Here is a 25,555-nt window from a genome sequence, read left to right on the forward strand (position 1 = left end):
GTCTCTGCTGCAGACACAGAGGCTTACAGAGCTGATGGATAGCACTCCAAATTCAAGATTTGTCATACTACACCATAATTATATGCACATTTTTATTTTTTAAAGACAGAGTCTCTTGTAGCCCAGGTTGGATTCCTGATTTTCCTGTCTTTGCCTCCAAGTTTTGGGATTACAGGCATGTCTAACCATGCCTAGTTTATCTGGTGCTAAGTATGAAAGCTACCACTCTGTGAATGCCAGGCAAGTGCCACACCAGCTGTTACATCTCCAACTCTCTATGTATACTTGACTCTCTTTACCATGCTGTTCTTTTTAAAAGTCTTAGTCTGCTCTCCCCCGCAACTCATATAACTCCTAGTTGCACAGACCAATACAAATAATTTGTTGTTTGTGGATGGGAGGTCAGAAGATAACTTGCAGGAGTTAGTTCTCTCCTTCCACCATATGGGTTCCCGGGATTGAATGCAGGCCATGAGGTTTTGTGGTAAGCACCTTTATCTGCTGAGTCATCTCACTGTCATTAATAGATGTACTCTTCAACTAGTACTGTCATTTTCTGGCATGATTATTGAAATGTAAATTCCAGATTCCATCCAAAAATTTCTATTTCAGTAGGTGAGTGAACCACATTCTAAGGAACATGAAAATAGAACTCAATGATAAATTATGCATATAGTACTTCTGCAATGAATACCTTATTAATATGCTGTTTGCAAGGTTATACTGTGACTATATTGTGCTAACTGCAAACTGCTTATGAAATCTATGTCACTTGACAAGGTTGCTATATATGTGAAAAAGACCCTCTACACTTTTTTGTTTTCGGTTTTTCGAGACAGGATTTCTCTGTGGCTTTGGAGGATATCCTGGAACTAGCTCTGGTAGACCAGGCTGGTCTCCAACTCTCAGAGATCCTCCTGTGCCTCTGCCTCCCGAGTGCTGGGATTAAAGGAGTGCAGCAGCAGCAGCACCACCACCACCACCCGGCATTGTTTGTTTTTTTTTTTTCAAGACAAGTGTTTCTCTGTGCAGCCTTGGCTGTCCTGGAACTCACACTGTAGACCAGGTTGGTCTCAAATTCAGAGATCCTGTTTCCGCTTCCTGAGTGCTAGGATTAAAAGCATGTGCCACCACTACCCAGCTCCTCTACACTTAATTAGACACTTTACTCAGTAAAATTAGCAAATCTTCCCAAGAGACATTTTTATTAGCAAAGATAATTTCATACTAAAATTTCATACACTAAATTCTTCCATCCACTGCAAAAGACATTAACACCTTCACACAAAGTGAAGAACATTCCTTCTCCACTCAATATGTTACTTTGTATCACCTTCACAGCATTAACACCAGACAATTTATATGACACAGGGCACTGGAAGCTCAGTATATCCCCAGGACTAAAAGGAACAGATTCTAGTGGCTAAGATGTAAAGAGGAACATAAGGCAGATAAAGTGTACTGTGTCCACTGCTGAGACACTGTCTGCTAACACGACCGTTTTCCCTGACTGCCAGCTGACGAGTGGCAGAGGTCAGCTGCTCCTGAGGGGCTTGTGGAGTACACTTCGGGCACTTAGGGGTCCTTCAAGGTATACAGCTGGAGCTGCCCACTACTCTAATTAAAGTCCACAGGTATTTCTGGGATCAGATGGACTCAGAACATTCTGGATAGATGTTGTTGCTTTAGCTGGAATTAGTTCTTTTGACCTACCAAAGAAGCTTTACAACACATAAAACATTAGACCCTTTTTCTTTAAGACAATCTTTCTCATGTGGTATGGTGCTTAGTATCAGCAAATATTGACAGCATTAATACTTCTTCAGCCATTTTGGGCAAACAAATAGTGCAAAAGGAATTATTTACAAATTTGAGTAAACCAAGACAGGGAAGGCTGACAAAGGAATTAGTAGATTACTCCTGCGGGTGGTAAGCCATCCAAGCCCTGCCATTCTTCGACACCACAGCTGTGTTTCAACTATGACGTGGGGAAATCTGATATGTTCTTCATAGCTGGCAAACCACCTAAGCTGAAGACTCCCTAGGCAAACAAAATGGAAAACTGACGACTTGATCAAATAAATAAAAGCAACTGTTGGCATTTAAATCAAGTGCTCACGTGGGACTGTACATGACGAGGCCGGTCCAAGTTCCTCAGAATTCTCTGAATGACTGAGTGACCCTTGGGGGGACGGGTAGGAGGAGAAACAACCCAAACCTAGGTGACTTGTTTTCAAGTATATTTCCTGGGGACTAGTAATAGATTCTCTTAAATTAAGAGTGAAGACATCTGGCCGGGTGTTGGTGGCGCACTCCTTTAATCCAAGCACTTGGAAGGCAGAGGAAGGCGGATCTCTGTGACTTCGAGGCCAGCCTGGTCTAAAGATCGAGTTCCAGGATAATCTCCAAAACAATACAGAGAAACCCTGTCTTGAAAAGCCAAAAAGAGTGAAGACACCTGACCACGAAGTGCCAGCTCCTAGCACCAGAGCAAATCCAAACTCCACAGGTGAGTCATGTAATTCAGAAGGTCTGACAGTCTGCTTCTGGGAGTCAAGTTACTTTTGAAGTGGAAAAAGAAATCCAGATTTACACCAAACATGTACTTTTTAAAAGTCTGATCTAAAAAATTCTTAGAATTTTTATAATCCTATATAAAATAAAATCACTGGTTTTATAATAAAATGTTCGGAGTTTCAGAGATATGAAAAACAAAAATGAACTGAAAATAGTTTATATAAATTCAGGTCCCAGAGTCAAACTAAACGTAATTTCTGACAAAGGAATGGTGAGACGCCTCTATTTTACTAATGTACCCCAAACTGTTTTGTGGATAATGAACAGCAAGTGTCAATTCCAAACTGCCATCTTGTCCCTCTGATCAACACTGAATCAAGTCTGCGGCAGACACGTGAATGGACACATCTTAGGGAGAGGCAGTCACTCCTTTCCTGGTCGGGCCGTCTGCAGCCAGCATTCAGTTCAGTTATTTGATGGGCTGGGAAGCAGGATCCACAGGATTTTCCTTTCCAACCTGAAGAGACTCACTGCTGATGGACAGTAATTCTCGAAGCTCCTTATTTTCAAGCTGGGAAAAAAAGATATTTCCTGTATTTTAACTGTTAAACTGTGTCAGAATATATTGTTTGGGGCACACGCCTTTAATCCCAGCACTCAGGAGGCAGAGGCAGGCGGATCTCTTTGAGTTCGAGGCCAGCCTGGTCTACAGAGTGAATTCCAGGACAGCCTCCAAAACAATACAGAGAAACCCTGTCTCGAAAAACCAAAAAAAAAACCCACCAACAACATGGTTTTACTCACATTATTTATGTGTTTTTATGCATGTATGTGTCTCTGTGTATGCATGCAGTACATACATGCCTGGTATCCTTGGAGGTCAGGAAAGGGAGTCAGATCCCCTGGAATATTGAGGAATGATTGTGAGTGGCCATGTAGGTGTTGGGAACCAAACCCAGATCTTCCCAAGGGCAGCAGGTGTTCTTAATTGCTGAGCCATCTCTCCAGCTCCTTGTATGTTTTTTGGAGACAGGGTCTTACACAGCAGAGGCTGTCTTTAAACTCACTAAGTATCCCAGACTAGCCTCAAAACTCTCGATTCTCCTGTCACTAACTCTTTAGCTCTGTGACTGTAGGTGCGTGCTACCACACCTAGTTTGTAAAGTGTCGGGATCGAAGCCAGGGCCTCATGATTGCTAAGTAAGCACTTTACTATTAACTGAGCTACACCACTGAGCTATCTTTCCAACCCCCAGTTTTTTTTCTTTTCTTTCTTTCTTTTTTTTTTAGGCAGGGTTTCTTTGTATAGCCCTGATTATCCTGGAACTCACTCTGTAGACCAGGTTGCCCTTGAACTCAGAGACCTGCCTGCCTCTGCCTTCCAAGTGCTGGGATAAAAGATGTACAATACCACTGCCCAGCTTCTGTACTGCTACTTCTTGACCATTAAGTTTAGATATTATCGGGCTGGAGAGATGGCTCAGAGGTTAAGAGCACTGACTGTTCTTCCACAGGTCCTGAGTTCAATTCCCAGCAACCACATGGTGGCTTACAACCATCTGTAATGAGATTCGGTGTCCTCTTTCTGACTAGCATGCAGGCAGAACACTGTATTCACAATAATAAATAAAATCTTTAAAAAAAAAGTTTAGATATTATCTATTTGACTTCTATTATGGCACATGAAGGATTTCAGATTACATATAACCTGTTCTTCCTTCTCTCTCTGCTTTTTAAATATGTATTATTAATAATACATTAAATATATAAAACACACACAAACACACCCACCCCACCCACCCACATATATATCTTCTATCTCCCAAAAGCTGGGGTTATAGCTATGCACCATCATACTCAGTATATCTGTGGTACTGGGTACTGAACCCAGGGCTTTTTGTATGCTTTTTTTGTTTTTGTTTTTTTGAGACAGGGTTTCTCTGTAATGTTTTGGAGCCTGTCCTGGAACAGGCTCTGGAGATCAGGCTGGCTTCGAACTCACAGAGATCCGCCTGCCTCTGCCTCCCAAGTGCTGAGATTAAAGGCGTGCGCCACCAACGCCTGGCTGCTTTTTGTATGCTACACAAGCATCTTACCAACTGAGCTCTGTCCTCAGTCCCACAATTGGGACTTTCATTGATTGCTGTTGATTGCACTGCTTTATTTCCATGAAAAGGGTATAAAGGAGAAAATTTAATTTTAAACCATTAGGACAGAGAGAATACCAATACTGCTAGTATTATTGCTAGCATAATACTACTAAGGCAACATAGGAGGCTGATGCAGGACAATTTTGAGTTTTAGGTCAATCCAGACCACATTTTGAGACAAGCCCCTTTCCTTTTTCGAGACATTCTTATAAAAAGGAAAATGTAAATACAATGCACTGACAGTATAGTGATGACATATTCTGAGGCCCTATAAAAACTTTGAAAAGGGGTGAACTTAAACAGCAACCACCTTACCTCTAGTTGAGCTAGTTTTTCCTGAATCTTGCAAAACTGATTATCATCCACCTGAGCTGCTTTCCTCATCACTCCTCCCATTTCACAGATTCTATCAATCTGACTTTCAATTTCCTGTGGAAATAAGATGATAAAATAGTCTTTAGTTACAAAGACCATGAAAAACATTTGCATTACGAATTTTAAGTCTATTAAAACCTTGCAGAAATAAACTGGGAAGGGTTCATTTAGTACATGCTACAGAAGTTACACTTCAATTACACTACATTTCGAGCCACAATAATATAAATCTGTGATATGTCAAATAATTTCCATTTTCTAAAGATCATCTGTCACCCAGATGCTATGTGTATGGTGGCACACACCCGTAATCCTTGTCCTTGGGACACTGAGAAGGAAGGATTAGGAGTTAAGATGCCAGCCTGGACTAAATAGGACCTAGTGAGTCTCTCCCCCTCCTCCAAAGTAACAAAAACAATAACTCAAATATTTAGATATTTAAAGACATCCCAGTTGCCTAGAATGCACCCAATGGAATGGGAGATAAAATGTATTGCATCTTTCACTGTAGCAAACAGTAGGTTCCAATTTAAGAACTAAAAATTAGAATACATAATACATGCAAATATATAACAAGTAAGTACCATAGAAACTGAAAACTAGTTACTATTTTTTCCAAATTAAATAGTAAGCAATTAAAGGGAGGAACTGCCATAAAACAAAGAAGACTCCCCTCACACCACCAGTAACATAATGCGAATAATTGAATGAAATTAGACTACTTGCTATGTGGAAGATATGGATAAAACTGAACTCATGACCTCAGCACTACAAAACTTATGGTTTAGTAGAACATACAAGTAATCAGCAAAGTATTCGCGGAGCGCCTTCCACGCTAGCTGCCATCTTGCTTCCTATCTAGCTTGCTATGTAGCCCAGGTTGGCCTACAACTCTAAAGCGTCCTATCTCAGATTGAATGAGATCTTGGTGAGGGAGGTGATATCACTCAAAAGGACGTGAGAAGTCCCTGTCCCCTTCTTTTATTCATATCTCCACAAAGCCTCAGCCAGATACAGAGTGACTATGAAAACCATGAAAGAGGAACATGCTTTCCTGCAAACAAAACAACAAGCTCAAGATTTCAGTTTGGCTTATCTATAATTTATTCATCAGTGTTTCCTTACTGCAGAGTGGGACTGGTGAGCTTTCAGAACTGGTTCAGTATCCACCGCTTTTTTAGCAATCATTAACTGTAACATCTGTTTCCGGTACTTGCTCATGATGAGTTCCAAAGCATCCTGGTGTTCCTCCAAGGAAACCCACAGCTCTAACAAAAAAGCAAACATCTGGGCAATGATGTCTATAACAGGTCTCAAGGCAAACCTCCTAACAGCTGGGACTTGCTGATACTCCATGGGATATTGTGAATCCAAACTTGGAAACTGGTATTCCAGCCCACAGAAGAGAGTAAAGTCTACCTGGAAAACAACTTTCTAGGCAGTGGAGTTTTGTAGAAGTAACACGGGCTATGTAATCACAAGATATGGATTTGAATTCATTTTTTTTCATTTACTTGCTTAATTAAGACTCAGAAGCAAAATGAGCCCATAAAAAAAATCACTACATTTTGTCTATTTGTGTGCAAGCACCACAGTGTACATGTATGGTCAGAGAACAACTTCCAGGAGTCATTCCTCTCCTTCCCCCACATAGGTCCTTGGATGGCATTCTTGTCCTCAGGCTTGGCTCTTCAGGCTAGTGCCATTACCTACCTGCTAGGCCATCTTGCTGGTTCATGTGAATCTGTTTCTTTTTTTTTTTTTTTTTTTTTTTTTTGGTTTTTCGAGACAGAGTTTCTCTGTGGCTTTGGAGGCTGTCCTGGAACTGCTGGTCTTGAACTCACAGAGATCCGCCTGCCTCTGCCTCCCGAGTGCTGGGATTAAAGGCGTGCGCCACCACTACCCAGCGTGAATCTGTTTCTTAACTGTGTTGTGTAAACACTTGGGTTGTGGACTTCAAAATGATGACAGGGGAATATAAGGTAATGGAAGATGTAAAAAGGTCTCTGCAAGACAACTGCTATACTGCTGTCATTACCAACCCTAAGAATGTTCTGGCCTTCCATCTTGCCCAGGAATATTAATAAAATAAAATAAAAAAACCCCACTTCGATATTAACTTTAGTGTTCACTCTAATTTATATCGGAATATTACATTTTGAGACTCTGAATTTTAGTTATATAAGCCTCCATCTGGTATGTGCCCACCCCAACCACCTAACAACTCAACTCTACTAAACAAATCTTTCAAAGTCATCATTCAAAGACTTAAAAAAGAGTAACCTAATAGACTTTGTTACCAGATGACCCTCTTAAGCACTGACCCTTAATAAAGTTATGAATGTGCAAGCTTCTGAACTATTCAGGCATTTGTGTAAGAACGTTCAAAGTATTACTGCACACACACACAGCACGACTAACCTCTGTTTTCCTGCTGCAAGTCTCTAATCTGGGTATTCTCTTGAGACAGCAGAATGTGAGGTTTATATTTAGACATGTCCTTCACGTCGGGTGCATCCTCTTGATACTGGACAAAGAGACAGATTAAGCCGCTGCAAACACACGCAGGTGCTGCAGAGGCGGCAGCTGTCCCACCCAACGCACAGGAAGCTCTCACGCCCTCCCTGCCCTCCCGACCAGGATAATTAGGCGGCGACCCCACCTGCCCGCTCCCCGCAGCGCCCACCCCCCAGGGCGCGGCCCGGCCCCGCCCGACCTGCTCTGGCAGCACCGCGCCCGCCTCCCGCATCGCCGCCACCCGCCGGTGCAGCGCGGCCGATTGGTCCACCAGCGACTCGGCCGCCGCATCGTGCTCGCGCAGCCGCTCCAGCAGCGTCTTGGCGTCGGTCAGGATCTTCTCGATCGTGCAGCTCATAGTGGCCGAGGACGCCCGCCCGGCCCGCTAGCCTCAGCGATTCGCTCAGCCCTTCCCCAGTTTGGGAATCAGCGCGATCGCGTCACTTCCGGGCACGCCTTAAAGGCACCTTGGTAGCCTGGTGGCGCCTGCGCAGTTGCGGAATCTCGGTAACCTCATTCTTCCCCAATAGCTTTTCTTGGGTGGAGCAGCAGAGGTCGACTTGGTCCACATCCTGCTTCTTCACGATGTTACAGCTGTTCCTGTCTCAGGTCTCCTTTTCTTCTGGTTTTGATGGATGTGGTTTGTTATTTAATCAAGGATTTTCAACAAATCGATGAAACACCCCCAACAAGTGGTAAAATACACTGGAACCTCTCACTTCCTCCCTCCTCCCTTCCTCTTTGTCCTTCATTTCCTTTCCACCCCTTCTTCCCTTCCTACTACCCTCCCCTCCTGTCTTTTTCCCTCCCTCCCTCCCTCCCCCTTCCTTTAAAAGGTGAACAGTGACTGAGGTTGTCCTCTGACCTCCACATACACAACTGCACCTGTGTATACAAACAAATAGGCACAGTCACACACCGACACACACACACACACACACACACACACACACACACACACACACACACACGCACGCACGCACACACGGGAAACTTTCCTTAATGCAGTGTTAAAAAGCCTCTTGACTTTGGGAAGGAATCTGCCATCTACAGCACTGTGGGTGACTAAAGATGGCTGTCACAGAATTCTTGGGTAAAGGGTAGATTTCTAGGACAATAGAACAATAATGTTTTGTTCCTGATAATCACCCTCCCCACCCTCATGCTCCAGTCTCTTATATCTCGAGTTCAGCAGAATATTTACAAACACGTGATGTTAGCTGTATTTTGGGATTTGGGGAGGTGCCTATTGCAAAAATTTTACATTTGTAAAAAGTGTGTTAAGAGATTGCCTCTGGAGGTGGGCATTGGTGGCACATACCTTTAATCCCAACACTCGGGAGGCAGAGGCAGGCTGATCTCTGTGAGTTCGAGTCCAGCCTGGTCTACAGAGCGAGTTCCAGGACAGCCTCCAAAACAATACAGAGAAACCTTGTCTCGAAAAACAAAAAACAAGAGAGAGAGAGAGATGATAACAGCCTGGAAAGAGTTTGCAGCGAAGACTGAGGTATGTTAGTGTACATTTCCAGGGAGGCTTTCCCAGATTAGAAACACTTGAGTGGACAACCCTGAAGTCATACAGAATGAGGGCTTAGAAGATGTGGGCTGGGTATTAAGGGATACAAATCCCCTCGGTTTTGGAGCAGTTGGGGGACACTTGAAAGTCATGCTAGCAGTCCAAATAACCTTAAGTAAGGCATACAAGTATAGGTTAGGACATTTGAAAGGGTTGAGATGGGGACAGGTTTTCAGTTTGCCAATAGTATAGGTCTGAAGGTGAGGAGTGAGGGACCTCCCTTGATGTCAGCTGCAATGTATGATAATATTAAACTTGTGGACAGCATAGTTGATTTGTCTCTTACATGTTTGGCACTGTATACCTGTTGGATCCTTTGCCTTGCTTCAAGGACTTGGCAAGCATGAGTATGTGTGCATGTACTTCAGGTCTCAAATCGAAGCTATGTTTTGGGATGCTGTAAATGCTTTAAGATTAGCCAGGCGGTGGTGGTGGCACATGCCTTTAATCCCAGCACTTGGGAGGCAGAGGTAAGCTGATCTCTCTGAGTTCGAGGCCAGCCTGGGCTACAGAGCTAGTTCCAGGACAACCTCCAAAACAATACAGAGAAACCCTGTCTCATAAAACCAAAAAAAAAAAAAAAAAAAAAAAAAGCTTTAAGATTAGACTGCGAGGATGGTAGAGCTCTGGGACTGTATGGACTTAGGGATGTGGCATCCAAGAATATAATGACATACAAGTGAGGTGACAGTTCCCTTATCCAGTAGAACACACCCAAGAGCTGTGACTCTCTCGAGGACAGAAAAGAAAACAGTATGGATTCCAGATGGTGTTTTACTGGTTTATTATTGTCTTGGGATGACCATAAATCTGAGTGTAGAAGGCAGGGAACTCGTGGGAGTTAGTGGGGACAACAGCAAGTGATACACTAAGTTTTTAATTCAGTATGCAATATAAACAGGCAGCTGGTGGTGGTGCACATATTTAATCTCAGCACTTGTGAGGCAGAGGCAGGCATATTTCTGTGTTGGGAGCGATCATTGTTATTTAAAACCTCTTGTAAATAGTGTCAGTCCTTTTTAAAGAATAGTCTGTCCTCTCCCCAGCTTCCTAATGAATAGAACTTGGGCTCACAAGAAACAGCTTATGGCAGGAAGGAAACATTCCACAATTAGATCACTTAACCCCCTCCCTCTGCGACCCTTTAACCTTGCCAACACCTGTTACCTGCTTACCTTCAGTGGCCTGGTTACTAGGCAACGGCCACTCCCTCACTGTCCTGCAGTCTCCTGCCCCATCCCCTACCTCATTTCCCCCTATTTAAGCCTGTACAGAACTTTCATTAAACGGCAGCTCCATCAGCCATGTTGTCTTGCTGTCCATCTCACCCTTGTCTCTTGTCTCATTCATTCCAGGTTCCGCTGGGCTCGAACTCATTGTGCCCTGCTGGCCAGGGCATTTTTGAGTTTGAGGCCAGCCTGGTCTATAGAGCAAGTTCCAGGACAACCAAAGCTACACAGATAAACCCTATCTCAAAACAAAACAAACAATCCAACAACAAAGTAAACAAAACCCAGTGTAAATGACAATTTCTATGAACAGAACAAATTCAACTTTTAATAAGTTGGAAATTTGAGTTGCGTAAGTTTATTTGCTTGCTTCCCTCCCTCTTTCTCTCTTTCTTTCTTTCTTTCTTTTTTTTTTTTTTTTTTTTTTTGGTTTTTGAGACAGGGTTTCTCTGTGGCTTTGGAGGCTGTCCTGGAACTCGCTCTGTAGACCAGGCTGGCCTTGAACTCACAGAGATCCACCTGCCTCTGCCTCCCGAGTGCTGGGATTAAAGGCGTGCACCACCAACGCCCGGCTGAGAAATTTTTTTTTTTTTTTTTGGTTTTTCGAGACAGGGTTTCTCTGTGGCTTTGGAGGCTGTCCTGGAACTCGCTTGGTAGTCCAGGCTGGTCTCGAACTTACAGAGATCCACCTGCCTCTGCCTCCCGAGTGCTGGGATTAAAGGCGTGCACCACCAACGCCCGGCTCCCTTCCTTTCTTTCTTTCTTGAAGGTCTTCATCTTTTTATTCTTTATGTACAAAGACTAGCGTGATCTGTTTCACTGGGTAGACAGTCTTGAATAATCCATTCAAGGTTGCTTAGTCCAACTTAATGAAGCCTATGCCCTTCGCATACTGACGGAAGCACATGTTCAGCCCGTGTTTCCAGATCAGGCTGTGGTGGTTAGAGCAGAAGCAGCAAGAGCAAGAGCCCTGGCGGAACTTCCAGTAGAGCTGCTGGTGACCAGTCTTGCCTTCAGCCGACCAAAGAGGAAAGGTCTTCCTTCCTTCCTTCCTTCCTTCCTTCCTTCCTTCCTTCCTTCCTTCCTTCCTTCCTTCCTTCCTTCCCTCCCTCCCTCCCTCCTTCCTCTTCCTTCCCTCACTCCCTCCCTCCCTCCTTCCTCTTCCTTCCCTCCCTCCCTCCCTCCCTGCCTCCTTCCCTCCCTCCCTCCCTTCATTCCCTGCCTCCCTCCCTCCCTCCCTTACTTTCTTACTTTTTGGTTTTTCAAGACAGGGTTTCTCGGTTTAGCCCCAGTTGTCCTGGCACTAGTGCTGGGATTAAAGACGTGTGCCACCACCACCACCTGGCTACTTCTTTTCTTATCAAATCTTTTGGGGCCAGCAAGAGGGCTCAGTGGATAAAGGTGCTTGCCTTTGTTCTATCCCCAGGATGCACTCATAAGTTGACCTCTGTGCCCAAACTCCTATAAATAAATGATAAAAATAATTAATAGATAATAAGTGAGATTGCTCAGCAGTGAGAGGTTCTTGCACACAGTAGACGACCTGAGTTTGAGTCCTGGATCCTACAAGTTGGTAGGAGAGAGTCATGCCCAGGGGTTTTTCTCTGACCTCCACCAGTCACCAGAACTAACTCTCTCCCTCCTCTATCTCTTTAAATAAATAAATAAACTTTAAAAAATTGTGAGTAGTTTTGTATATGTGGGGCATACTGACAGGGTTATGACTTAACTTGCTACTCCCATGTGGCTCATCAGTGGCTGTGTAGTTGAATTCCACCCCTGGACTGTTGCCAATGCTTCTGCAAGGTTTCAAGATTGTCAGTATTCTTAGTAAAGGTTAAGGAATGTCAAGTGACTCCTACACAATGTGAGCATTTTGGGTATCTTTTTTTAAAAGACTTTTTTTCCTTTAAAAAGTAAAGGAGGGATTTTCTGGTTGGTTTGACTTAATGTGTCATCTTTATTAATAGAATAAAAGTAGGGCTGGTGAGACGTTTCAGAGAGTAAAGGTTCTTGCTGCTCAGCCTGGCAACCTGAATTTCAATCCTGAGATCTATGTGATTGAAGAGAACTTCTGTTGGCAAGTTGTCCTCTAACCTCAGCATGCATGTACTTTGTGGTATGCGTGTGCACCCCAACATGTGTTTGAACAGATAATCATTGTAAAAATTAATAAAATTTAAAAATAGAAAAATAGTATCAAAACTTAAATTGAATATATCCACCCAAAGCACCAAATTACCTTTAAATTCTTGTTATTTGTTATTGTTGTTGTTGTTTTATTGGGTTTCTTTCTGTAGCCCTGGCTATCCTGGATCTTTCTTTATAGATCAGGCTGGCCTTGAACTCATGGAGATCCACCTGCCTCTGCCTCCCAAGTACTGGGATTAAAGGCTTATGCCACCATGCCTGGGTTTTTGTTTTTTTATTTTTAAACTTTATGTATGAGTGTTTCATCTGCATGCATGTAAGTGCACTGTGGGCATGTACCACCATCAGAGCCAGAAGACAACAAATCCCCCTGGAACTGGAGTTACTGACAATTGTGAGCAGCTATATGGTGCTAGGAAATAAATCCAAGTCCTGTGAAACAGCAGCAAGTGGTTTTAACTGTTTAGGCATCTTTCCATCCCCCAAAATGTCTTTAATCATCACCCTCCTCCTTCTCCTTCTCCTCCTCTTCCTCCTCCTTTATCACCATCATAGCAAAAAGGGCTACTCATAGACTGTTTCCTGTGTTTTAGGCATGTGTAAACAGCCAGTGTTGTTACCAGGTTGGAGATTACTTTGCCCTTTTCCCTTAAGATCATTCTTTTGTGAATTTTGGCTTTCTAAGTTCTTCAAATATATTTTCCATGTCACTCTCTCTTTTGAAATGATTTCTCTGTTAAATATCAAAAGGAGTCTGTCATCCCCAACCCCAATATAGCCCTGGCTGTCCTGGAACTTAGGATACCTGCTTCTGCCTCCTGATAGTTGGGGGTAAATGTCTGTGCCACCATGCCCAACAGATGTTTTCATATGTCTTATGGTTTCAGGAATTACTACATTTTTTTCTGCATGCTAACCTGATGTATTCTTTTATTTATGACTGTGATCCTTTAAAGCCCAACTCAAATATCTGTCATTTTTTCGAACCCCGATCCAAGCATCTTTCATCAGAGAAAGTGTCTATAACCTGTCTGTGATTGCCTTACTTACCAATTGAAAAAATCTAAAACATCTAGACCAAGAGGGTGGTCTAGATCAGGCTGACACACAGAAATGTCTGTGGGGGATTATCTTTGATCTTTGATTGTATTAATTGAGGTGGGAAGAATCATCCACTATGGGTAGCACCATTCCCTAGCCAAGAACTTTTTTTTTTTTTGGTTTTATGAGACAGGGTTTCTTTGTATTGTTTTGGAGGCTGTCAGTCCAGCCCGGCCTCGAACTCACCCAAGAACTGTTTTTTAAAAGATTTATTTATTTATGGCCAGGTGTTGGTGGCTCATGCCTTTAATCCCAGCACTTGGGAAGCAGAGTCAGTTCAAGGCCAGCCTGGTCTACAGAGTGAGTGCCAGGATAGGCTCCAAAGCTACACAGAAAAATCCTGTCTCAAAAAAAAAAAACAAAAAACAAAAAACAAAAACTTATTTATTATATATACAGTGTTCTGCCTTCATGTATCTTTTCAAGCCAGAAGAGGGCACCAGATCTCATTACAGATGGTTGTGAGCCACAATATGGTTGCTGGGAATTGAACTCAGGACCTCTGGAAGAGCAGAGGCTTCACCTCTGAGCCATCTCTCCAGACACAGTCAGGGACTTTTGAACTGTATAAGAGTGGAGAAAGTAGGGGCTGGAAAGATGACTCAGAGGTTAAGAGCAATGGCTGCTCTTGCAGAAGACCTGGATTCAACTTCTAGGATACACATGGTGTCTCACAACCATTTGTAATTCCAGTTCCAGGGTACCCAATTCCTTCTTCTGGTCTCTTTGAGCACCAGGCATACAGGTGATATATAGGCATATAGACATGGATGCAAGCAAAATATGCATACACACAAAATTTAAAAATTAAAAAGAGAGTAGAGAAAATAGTGAACTGAGCACCAGCAAGTGTGTGAGTCTTTACTGTCTCTCTGATCATAAGAGTGGAAGTGACTAGCTGCTTCCAAGGTGCTGCTTCTTTGGCTTCCCTGCTAAAATGTGGTCCGCAATTGTGAGGTAAACTAAACCTTCCCCTATGTTGCTCTTGTCAGGGTATTTTATCACAGTAACAGGAAACAAAACTAAGACATGCTCAGTTTTGGTTCATTCCTTCATTCCATACTGTCATAAGTTGTGTTTTTTAGAATGCTTATTTTATTTATAATTATATTTTTACTGGGATGGTTATGGGGCTAATTTTTCATGTAAGATAACTATAGCCACTTTTGTTGTACTACATTTGATCTCTAGCACCTACAGAGTGCCTGAAAAGTAGTACATACTCAATATTGTTAAAGAAAGGATGGTATTCTCTGGGCCTTCTAAGTAAACACCTTTAGCTTGAGTGAAAGCTCCTTACCTTGATTCTGGACATGAGTCTACTTTGGAGGTAATTCATGTGACTCCAATACGAGTGGTAGAGGGTGCTGTTTAACATCTTGGCTTGGGTCAACATGTGGAACTATGGAGAAAAGAAGCCTGCCACAGGCCGGGCGTTGGTGGCGCACGCCTTTAATCCCAGCACTCGGGAGGCAGAGGCAGGCGGATCTCTGTGAGTTCGAGGCCAGCCTGGTCTACAGAGTGAGTTCCAGGACAGCCTCCAAAACAATACAGAGAAACCCTGTCTCGGAAAAAAAAAAAAAAAAAAAGAAGCCTGCCATTATTGTTCTGTTGATGGGAGATGTCATTCTGTAAATCTGTTTCTTATTGGTTGTTGAATAAAGCACTATTGGCCAATAGGGAAGCAAGATAGTTGGGACTAGGAGTCAAGGAGGATTCTGGGAAAGAGAGACACAGAGACATGATGTAGACCACCAGAGTAAGAGGTACTGACCCTTTTCTCTGGTAAGAGAAATACTTAGATTAACAATTATGGGTTAAAAACTTAAGTCAGAGATAGCCAGTAAGAAACCAAGCAAACAGCCAACAGCTTCATAATTAATATAGTGTCCTGTGTGTTATTTGGGGACTGCAACTGTGGCAAGGCCCAGGCGACTGGCAAGAAAGACTACACTCTACATTCTGTAATTTTTTTTGTTTGTTTTTTCTTTTTCTTTTTCTTTTCTTTTCTTTCTTTTTTTTTTTTTTTTTTGGTTTTTACAAGACAGGGTTTCTCTGTATTGTTTTGGAGGCTATCGGTCCAGCCCGGCCTGGAACTCACAGAGATCCGCCTGCCTCAGCCTCCCGAGTGCTGGGATTAAAGGCGTGCGCCACCACTGCCTGGCTGTTTGTTTTTTCAAGACAGGGTTTCTCTGTATTGCTTTGGAGGCTGTCCTGTAACTCACTCTATAGACCAAGCTAGCCTCGAACTCACAGAGATCCGCCTGCCTCTGACTCCCAAGTGCTGGGATTCAAGGCGTGCCCCAAATATCCTTAACGCCAGCCACTATTGTTAGCTGCTATTCATTGCCTCTGGTTGCTTTGAGTAGAGAATCATTCACTTCAAGGCTATGTATTGCTTACACAATGACTAGGAAAGCTGGAAGATCAAGCTTACAATAAAAATTTGTGAGATCCAAAGGAACATTCAAAATCATGTTGTAGATTTAGTCCAGTAAGGACTTTCCAACTACCATTTTCATGCTCATTGTTCAAGTGAAGTACTCACTCCCAAACTCTCTTGCAGTTGCAACCAGTGCTACAGACAGTTTGCATATCGTTAGTCACTGGACAGGATCAGGGGTCTGATCAGTTGAACTCAAGACATGGGTCTGTATTTCAACTGGAAGGGAGGACCATTAAAATTCTATTGTGAAAGTGGGGACATACTGTATAAGAATAATAGGGAAATTTTATGAGTATAGTCAAAAACTCTAATACCAAGTAGATGAAAAGAATAATGTCAACTATAAACATTTATTGTGGGAAATACAAATTATTTCTTCTTTTACTCAGTCCTTATGATTCTTTGTTTATATGGTGGTTACCCCACTCTGCCCTGTGTAGTATATATGTATACATGTTTTACTTTTCACCCTGAAAGGAATTATGTTGTGTTTATATTTGCAATCCTTTGGCAACAAATAAAAGTTCCTTGTTTATTATCAAGTGGGAAGCGCTTTGGGATAGACATTAATATCTGTTGTTGAGTACCTACTGTTGAGAAATGCTATGAATAGCTGCATGTTTCATAGGGGCTTTCTGTTCAAATATTGTGATCTGAAATTTTAAAATCTAGTGTTAATATTCAATATATAACAAAGAAAGTCTGATATCCACAATTTTTTAATCTTAAATTCTGAAGATTAAATAATTGTTGTGGATTTTCTAAGTCAGTTCATCTCTGGCATTTTCATTTCCACAGTCACAAGGGAATAGATTTATGTTAATTGACCCCAGAACAACTATTTATGCTGCCTCATTCTTCCAATGCCTTCACTTTTTATCATATGTTTTTCTATTAGTGAAGAGAACCAATCATTTTTTAACTGAATTCTTAGTGTTTAGCTTCAGATTGATAAAAATACTTAAATGTGTGTACCAAGTGAAAAATGAGGTTGCTAAAGGTTAATGCTTTAATGCTTTTAATAACTATTAGCAGCATGCCTGTGTCTTGTCAGAGTGATTCACCCTCACTGTGGCAGGAGACAGACGAGCTCCTAAGAGAGGATCGGTTGATTTAGTTGAAAAAAGGAACAGTCAAGGCAAACATTCGCCTCCATAGATAATTTTGAAATGCCCATTCAGACTCTGGCATTAGTATAAATAGAAGTCCCTGGTAGTTATAAACACTGCATTCAGAATGTGAATCCTTTCCCCCTTACACTCAGAACCCACACTGATCCATCCCTGCCTATTACACAAAGCAAACTGCCAGTGCCCCCAAAGGGAAGCTCCCAGCGGTGCAGACACACAAAAGGAAAGAGAATGTTGCCGGAACCACGAATCACGTGCGTTTCTGCACCATTGTGCCAAACACACCACTGACTAGGGAGTGCAATGAAATGACAGTGTATCTAATGGACTTTCTATAAAAACGTACAAAATAACTGACAGTCTAAAAACAGAGATGGGATTTCTAGGTAAAATATGAGGATCCCAAATTTTCACTGATACTATTTAGCTCTCTAATTCACACAAAGCCATTCTATCCAGTGGCTTTTTTTTCTAAAGGTGAGTTCTCTTAATACATGCTCTTACATTTCTATTTTATTTTTACTTTTTGTATGTATATTTTACTTTCGTGTGTGTGTGTGTGTGTGTGTGTGTGTGTGTGTGTGTGTGTGTAGGCCAGAAGTGGGTTTTAGTTGTCTTGTAACACTCTCCACTTTCATTTTTTGATGATTATTATGTGTGCATGATTTGTGTGTTGGGGGGAGCATGCCACCATGCCCGTGAGGAAGTCAGAGGTCAGCTTTGTGGAGTCTGTTCTTTTCTTCCCTCTTTGTCTAGGTTCAGGGGACACAAACCAGGCTCAGAGCCTTGCAAGACAAAGTGTTTTACTTGCTGAGCCTCCTGCCTGCTCCTATCTCCACATTGGTTTTTTATGGTGCAGTGTCTTTTACTGATCCCAGAGCTGTGGAGTGGTTAAACTATCTGGCCACAGTTTCCCTGAGAGGTACCACCATGCTGGCTTCATTGAATACTGGAGATCTGAGTTCAGGTCATAGTTCCAGCCTTCATGCTGTTTTTATTGATGTATTTGGAATGCATCTGTAAAAGACCACTAGAGCATTTCATTAAAATGTCATCTAGTGCCGGGTGGTGGTGGCACACGTCTTTAACACCAGCACTTGGGAGGTAGAGGCAGGTGGATCTCTGTGAGTTCAAGACCAAGCGTGGTCTACTGAGTGAGTTCCAGGACAGGCTCCAAAACAATACAGAGAAACCCTGTCTTGAAAAACCAAAAAAATGTCATCTAGTGTTAATTAGGAGTCATACTTTTTTGAGTCATTTTGAAAATTAAGACAATTTCTGGGGATGGGGACATAGCTTGATGACAGAACACTTGGTAGCATGTCCAAGGCCTAGATTGGATCTCTGGTACCACAAAAGCCACTTCCTCCCAAGAACAACGGACCGCACGGCAGTATTTTCCATTGTCTTAAAATGCTAATGCCTTTAACCTTATAAAATATTAAACTTTGGGGGAAAATGGACACAGTAGGGAAGTTTATCTTCTTACAAAGTGAAACTTTGTGGCATTCTCATTAAATCCAAGCAAACAATTTTTTTTGTTTGTTTGTTGTTTTGGTTTTTTGAGACAAGGTATGGCTCTGGCTGTCCCGGAATTCACTCTATAGACCAGGCTGGCCTCAAACTCACAGAGATCCTCCTGCCTCTTCCTTAAGAGTTCTGGGATTAGAGGTGTGCATCATCACCTCCTGACTATAGCAAACAAAATTTATAACTGGAAATGTAGTTTTGTTTGCTAGTATGTACACCATAATTTTGCCATGTCATCTGATGCAAAATGTGTCTTTCTGATCTTTGCCCTAGAAATACATTTTAGGCTAAAAATATATCTTTTATGCTTCCTTTCACTTTAACTGGAAATAAGTTAGTTGTGGCTTGCTTAAGTAGGGAATTCCATTTTTGTTATTCACATATGTAGATAAGTAGTCAGAAACTCAACATTTCACATATTGCATAAAAAAGTTCTGTTAAATTATTATTCTTGTATAAAAGAACACAGACTGCTGGACAGATATGCCAAAAGAAACATTGTGGGTTTCCAGAAAACAACAACAAAATAACTAAAATACTCTTGTGATTAGTGGAAGCATCTTCTAACAGCCCATTGCTTGCCCAAATCTTATTCTTTGTTTAAATTGTGTGACAAGCTTTTTATTAATGATTGGTGGTTTCTGTTTCATTAGTGAGGTTGATAATGGTTAATTACCAAAGTGGAGTAAACAGTTCAGGGCCAGATTAAGACTGGAAAGCCAATTATATAGAAATGATCCAGCTGTATTTAATGTGGTTTCCTTTCACTATTAAAAACCTCAAATATGTTTTAAAACACTTGAAGAAAAATCCAACTAAATCACTTTGACTCTGATCCATACTGTTTTGTTTAGAATTGTGAGCTGCATCTAGTATTGTTTTCAAATCCATTGAAACAGCCTCAAAACAAACTGGAATTCACCTGCTCTGAGAAGGTGAGCCAGTACTGTTAGAGATATCCCTCTGGTTGCTTAATATGAACTGGCTACAAGGCTTATCAAACAAATCAACTTAGATTCATAAAATATGAAATTAACTATTTAAAAGTGTCTTTATTTTTATTATGTGCCTGAATATTTGCCATGTGTGGGTGTTTTGCCTGTTTTTGTGTTCATGCAGGTACATGCTTAGAGCCCTTGGAGTTCAGAAGAAGGTATCAGATCCCTTGGAACTGAAGTTACACATGGGTGTGAGCTGCCATGTGGGTGTTGTGAATTGAACCTGGGTGGTTTCTTTTTCTCTTTCTTTCTTTTTGTTTTTTCTTTTTGTTTTTTTTTTTTTTTTTTCGAGACAGGGTTTCTCTGTGACTTTGGAGGCTGTCCTGGAACTAGCTCTTGTAAACCAGACTGATCTGGAACTCACAGAGATCCCCCTGCCTCTGCCTCCTGAGTGCTGGGACTAAAGGCGTGTGCCACCAACGCCCAGCTGTAGTATGTGTTTTAAGCTTTTCTGGTTACATTTCTAGGAGTAGAACTGCTTGGTCACATAGAGACTCTATGTTTTGTTGTTTGAGTCACCAAACTGTTTTCGATCATTTTACATTCCTATCAGCAATATTGAGCCTTTCAATTTCTCTACATGCTCCTTCATACTTCTTTTTTCTTTCCTGTTATGCACATCCTATGGGGTATAAAGTAGTACTCCAGTATAGTTTTGATCTACATTTACCTAGTTGTTAATGGTATTGAGCATATTTTTATGTGTGTGCATTTTTTTCATTTGTATATCTTTAGAAAGACACCTTTGAAGTTCTGTAACCATTTATGCAAATTAGGCTGTCTTAGGGCTGGAGAGGGACTCAGCAGTTAAGGGCACTTTCTGCTCTTGTAGAGGAACCAGGTTTGATTCCCAGCACCCACACCAGGCAGCTCACAAATGTCTGTAATTCCAGCTCTAGAAGATTCCTTCTTCTGTCTTCTTCAGATACTGCATGTATGTGGCTCTCATACACAAAGATAAAAATAAGTAAAAATTTTAAATAAAAATTAGATTGTCAGGGCCGGAGAGATGACTTAGCAGTTAAGAGCATTGACTGTTCTTCCAGAGGTCCTGAGTTCAATTCCCAGCAACCACATGGTGGCTCACAACCACCTTGAATGAGATCTGGTGCCCTCTGCTGGCATGCAGGCAGAAGACTGTATACACAATAAATAAATAAAGTAAAAAAAAATTAGATTATCTTTGTTGTTGAATTTTAAGAGTTATTTAATATTCTGGATATTTGCAAATATTTTCTCTTAGTACCTGTATTGCCTTTTCTCTATAATTTTTTAATATAATTTATTTTATTTCATTTACATTGGTGTTTTGTTTGCATGTATGTTTGTGTGAGGGTGTCATGTCCCCTGGATCTGAAGTTACAGGCAGTTGTGAGCTGCCATATGGGTGCTGAGAATTGAACCCAGGTCCTCTGGGAAAAGCAGTCAGTGCTCTTAACTACTGAGCCATCTCTCCAGCCCCTTCTCTACAAATTTTTAAATGTTCTGATTTGTAGTTTTCAATTTTATTTTACTTACTGTCATTGTTTTACTGTGTGTGTGTGTGTGTGTGAGAGAGAGAGAGAGAGAGAGACAGACAGACAGACAGACAAAGAGAGAGAGAGAGAGAGAGAGAGAGAGAGAGAGAGAGAGAGAGAGAGAGAGGGAGAGAGAGAGTTCATGTGTGCCTGTGCTGTGGTGTGCATGAGGAGGCCAGAGGACAACTTTTGGCCGCTAGTTCTCTCCTCCTGTGTGCTGTGAGGATCTAAGTTACGTGGTCAGGCTAGCAGGGCAAGAGCTTTTACCAGATAAGGCACCTTGCTGACCTAGGCTTTAAGTTTTGATCATTGATGTTCATTCTCTCTCATCTTTCCTTTGTTGTCCATGTTTTAATGGCATAACTGAGAAACCATGTGCAAATACAAGATCATCACAATGATTTCACAATGATTTACCTTTGCGCTTTCTCCTTTCTCCTAAGAATGCTACTGTTTGGCTCTTATGTTTACGTTACAGACCCATTTAATTTTTTGTTTTTTTGTTTTTCGAGACAGGGTTTCTCTGTGGCTTTGGAGGGTGTCTTGGAACTAGCTCTTATAGACTAGGCTGGTCTTGAACTCACAGAGATCCACAGAGACTACTTCTAGGATTAAAGGTGTGTGCCACCACTGCCCAGCTTGATTCAATTTTTAATAAATATGAGGTGGGCTCCAACTTTGTTTCTTGTTCTTGCACCGTGTTAAAGCAACTATTCTTTTTTCTGATGGGTGGTCTTGGAATACCCAGTGCAAATCACTTCAGTCTGAATTCTGGGGGGAGGTTGCCTTAGTCACTTTCCTGTTGTGACAAAACACCTTAACCAAAGCAACTTATAGATGAAAGAATCTTAACAGGGCTTACAGTTTCAGAGGGTTAAGTTCATGATGGTGGAGAAAAGGCATGGTGGCAGGAACAGTTAAGAGGAAGCATTTGATCCATAAGCAAGAGGCAGAGAGGAGGGAAATGGTGAATCTTTTGAAACCTCAGAGCTCACCGCCAGGAATACACCTCCTCCAACAAGGCCACATTTCCTAATCCTTCCCGAACAGTTCTACCAACTGGGAAACAACATTCGAACATATGAGCCTATGGGGGTCATTCTCATTCAAACCCCCACAGGGGGCAAAGAAGACTTTGTTTGGGTTTTCACTTTAAGAAGAGATACAGCCCATCATGATGAGCAAGGCTTGGCAGCAGACTGGGAGGCAGCTGCTCACACTGTCTACTTGGTCCTGCTTAGTTTGTACCCTGTCTAATATTATCGATTGACCTTCCTTTTAGTTTAAGTTGAGGCTTTTCAATCTTACTTTGTATTGTGTCTAATATTATTGATCTTTTTTTTTTTAGTTTAAGTAGAGGCTTTTTGATCTAGCTTATCTTTTCAAATGCCATTTTTTCTTACTAATCTTTTGTTTATTCATTTGGTTTCCATTTCATTAATTCCAACTCTTTTTATTCTTTCTTCCTATCTACTGGTATTAGGTTTGCTTTATTCTTGTTTTCCTTCTTTCCTTCCTTTCTGCTAGCTGGGAACTCCCTGTGTGAACGAAGCTGACCTCAAAGTCACAGAGATCTGCCTGCCTCTGTTTCCTGAGTTCTGGGATGAAATGCATGAGCCACATACAAGGCTTTGTTTTTGCTTTCCTAAGAATTTGGGATGTCTTTCTGGGTTATTTGTTTGATATTTCTCTGATTTTTTTCTTTTGTTTGTTTTTTGAGACAGGGTTTCTCTGTATTGTTTTGGAACTAGCTCTTGTAGAACAGGCTGGCCTGGAACTCACAGAGATCCTCCTGCCTCTACTTCCCAAGTGCTGGCATTAAAGGCATGCACCACCAACACCCGGCTTGTAAACACCTTTTGCTATAAACTTTTCTCTTGGATGGGCTTTACGTACTGCAGATTGTGATAAGTGACATTTTCATTTGGTTCTAGAAAGTTCTATGTTCACTAATTTTTTTCTAGAGTATGTTGTTCCAGATCCACGTATTTGATTCTTCTGCTGTTGAATCTTAGTTTTTCTTCTGTTATTATCTGATAATAATGAATTATTTCAGGTGTTTTGCATTTATAATGATTTATGGCTTAGAATGTATTTGTGGTAGCTACTCTTGTTTGTCAACTTGACTATATCTGGAATTAACTAAAATCACAAGCTAGAGGACACACCTGTAAGGGATTTTGCCTACTTTGAAGTAGGAAGATCCACTTTGAATAGGATCTGGTAGGATGACACACGACTTTAATCTGGGCCACGCCTTCCGCTGGAGACTGTATAAGGACGTGGAAGAAGGGAGCTTTTGCTTTTTGCCTTTTTGCTCTCATCTTGCTACAAGGCTCACTCATGCACTGGCATCGTAAGTGGAAAACTGAAAGCAAGGAAACAAATGAAAGGCTACCCTGGATCACAGCAAAGGGGATCTCATCCTGTGGATCGATGTCCAGATGTGAGCCAGTTTGCAGGGCCCAGAACCCCTGCAATGAAGAGACAACAGTGAAGGCGGGTGATAACGAATCCACCAGACCCAAGATAAATGATAAATGGGTGTTTTATTGGGGAACACTTACACAGAACAAAAAAAAAAAAAAAAAAAAGAAAAGAAAAGAAAAAACGCTGCAGTGCCGGATGTTGGTGGCGCACGCCTTTAATCCCAGCACTCAGGAGCCAGAGGCAGGCGGATCTCCGTGAGTTTGAGACCAGCCTGGTCTACCAAGCAAGGACAGGCTCCAAAACAATACAGAGAAACCCTGCCTCGAAAACAAAACAAAAAAACCCAACCAAACAAAAAAGATTAGGTGGCTCAAATTTAGTCTCCCACTTAGGCTCTCTCTCCTGGGGCAGACAGGATTTTTCCTGTCTCTCTCTTCTTTTTTTGTCCTCTCTCTGTCTCTGTGTCTCTTTTCTCTTTCCTTCCCCCTTCCCTCCCCCTTTTTTTTTTTTTTTTTTTTTTTTTTGGTTTTTCGAGACAGGGTTTCTCTGTGGCTTTGGAGGCTGTCCTGGAACTCGCTCTGTAGACCAGGCTGGCCTCCAACTCACAGAGATCCGCCTGCCTCTGCCTCCCGAGTGCTGGGATTAAAGGCGTGCGCCACCAAAGCCCGGCACCTTCCCTCCCCTTTCTAATAAAACTAGTCACTTAAAAAAAAAAAAAAAGAACTGCTGCAGCGCTTCCCTGCCCTTCCAATTCAATCTGAGACCGGAGAGAGAGAGAACATGCACCAGAGACCATGCCTCACACTTTCCTCTTTCTGCTTCTGAGTGCTCCTGAAGCCATGCCCAAAGGGGTGTGGCCATTAACACCAGAACACTGGCAAGGAAGATGCCACAACACATCAAGGTTCCCTTAAGGAAGGACATTGACAAAATACCTAAACGTTTTACCGATAGCCTTTCTCCAGTCCTTCCCCAGAAGGACCTAAGGCCTTTTACAAAGTACACTGGAGGAAAAGAAACAGACTTTCTGGGGCTGTTGGATACTGGTTCTCAATTGATGCTGATTCCAGGAGACCCCCAAAACATTGTAGTCCTCCAGTAAAAGTAGGGGCTTATGGAGGCCAGGTGATTAATTGAATTTTCGCTTTAGTCTGACTCACAGCAGGTCTGTCCTGTGAGTCCCCAACTCACCCCGTGTTTATTTCTCCAGTCCTGGAATGTATAATTAGGATAGATACACTTAGGAGTTGGCAGAATTCTCACACTGGTTTCCTCACATGTGGAGTAAGGACTACTATGGTTGAAAATGCTAAATAGAAGCCTTTAGAATTGCTTCTTCCAGATCCACAACTACCCATTAGGTCAAGCTCCCAGCGTTCAGTCGAAGAAAGGGAGGAACGATAATATGAGCAAAGGGGTCAAGATCATAATGGAGAAATCCACAGAAACAACTGACCCGAACTAGTGAGAGCTCACCAACTCCAGACTGACAGCTGCAGAACCTGCATAGGACCAAACTAGACCCCCTAAACACAGGGGACAGTTGGTGGACTGGGCAATTTATGAGGCCACTGGCAGTAGGACCAAGATCTATCCCTAGTACATGAACTGACTTTTTGGAGCCCATTTCCTATGGAAAGATAACTTGTTTAGCCTAGACCTGGGAGAGGGGGGGAGGGAAGGAAGGGGGAAGGGTCTTGGTTAGGCCTCATCATAGTGATGGGACCGATTTCATTGACTCCCCATGGGAGGCCATACCCTTTCTGAGGAGTGGATGGGGCATGGGATGAGGGGAAGGTGGGGGGGTGGGATGAAGGGATAAGAACTGATTGATGTGTAAAATTTAAAAATAAAATCAATTAAAAAAGATTTGCCTCTATCAAAGAAA

At 42.1% G+C, this 25,555-nt stretch overlaps 2 protein-coding genes across 2 annotated transcripts; both read right to left on the reverse strand.

The window, feature by feature from the left end:
* Positions 1–1,188: 1,188 nt before the first annotated feature.
* Sike1 (suppressor of IKBKE 1) lies at positions 1,189–7,999 on the reverse strand. The gene is made up of 5 exons (XM_005076532.4): positions 7,759–7,999; positions 7,464–7,569; positions 6,168–6,310; positions 4,983–5,096; positions 1,189–3,088 (listed from the first exon to the last, which is right to left on the reverse strand). Exons 1-5 carry the CDS (start codon positions 7,915–7,917, stop codon positions 2,987–2,989), a joined length of 624 nt encoding a protein of 207 aa, XP_005076589.1. The 5' UTR covers positions 7,918–7,999; the 3' UTR covers positions 1,189–2,986.
* Positions 8,000–11,127: 3,128 nt separating this feature from the next.
* LOC121142133 (40S ribosomal protein S29-like) lies at positions 11,128–13,065 on the reverse strand. The gene is made up of 2 exons (XM_040751465.1): positions 13,020–13,065; positions 11,128–11,375 (listed from the first exon to the last, which is right to left on the reverse strand). The coding sequence occupies exons 1-2, from the start codon at positions 13,063–13,065 to the stop codon at positions 11,221–11,223; spliced, it is 201 nt and encodes a 66-aa protein (XP_040607399.1). The 3' UTR covers positions 11,128–11,220.
* Positions 13,066–25,555: the final 12,490 nt, after the last annotated feature.

Source organism: Mesocricetus auratus, unplaced genomic scaffold (genome assembly GCF_017639785.1).
Source record: "Mesocricetus auratus isolate SY011 unplaced genomic scaffold, BCM_Maur_2.0 Super-Scaffold_100009, whole genome shotgun sequence".
NCBI lineage: Eukaryota > Metazoa > Chordata > Mammalia > Rodentia > Cricetidae > Mesocricetus > Mesocricetus auratus.

Coding starts and splice junctions, on each gene's coding strand:
- Sike1 (XM_005076532.4), bottom strand. CDS start 7,917: ATGAGCTGCACGATCGAGAAGATCCTGACCGACGCCAAGACGCTGCTG. Junction 6,311..7,463: donor CTTGCAGCAGGAAAACAGAG/GTTAGTCGTGCT, acceptor CTTTTTTGTTAG/AGCTGTGGGTTTCCTTGGAG. Junction 5,097..6,167: donor CTCACCAGTCCCACTCTGCA/GTAAGGAAACAC, acceptor TTATTTCCACAG/GAAATTGAAAGTCAGATTGA.
- LOC121142133 (XM_040751465.1), bottom strand. CDS start 13,065: ATGGTGATAAAGGAGGAGGAAGAGGAGGAGAAGGAGAAGGAGGAGG. Junction 11,376..13,019: donor GGAGAAGGAGAAGGAGGAGG/GTGATGATTAAA, acceptor GGTCGGCTGAAG/GCAAGACTGGTCACCAGCAG.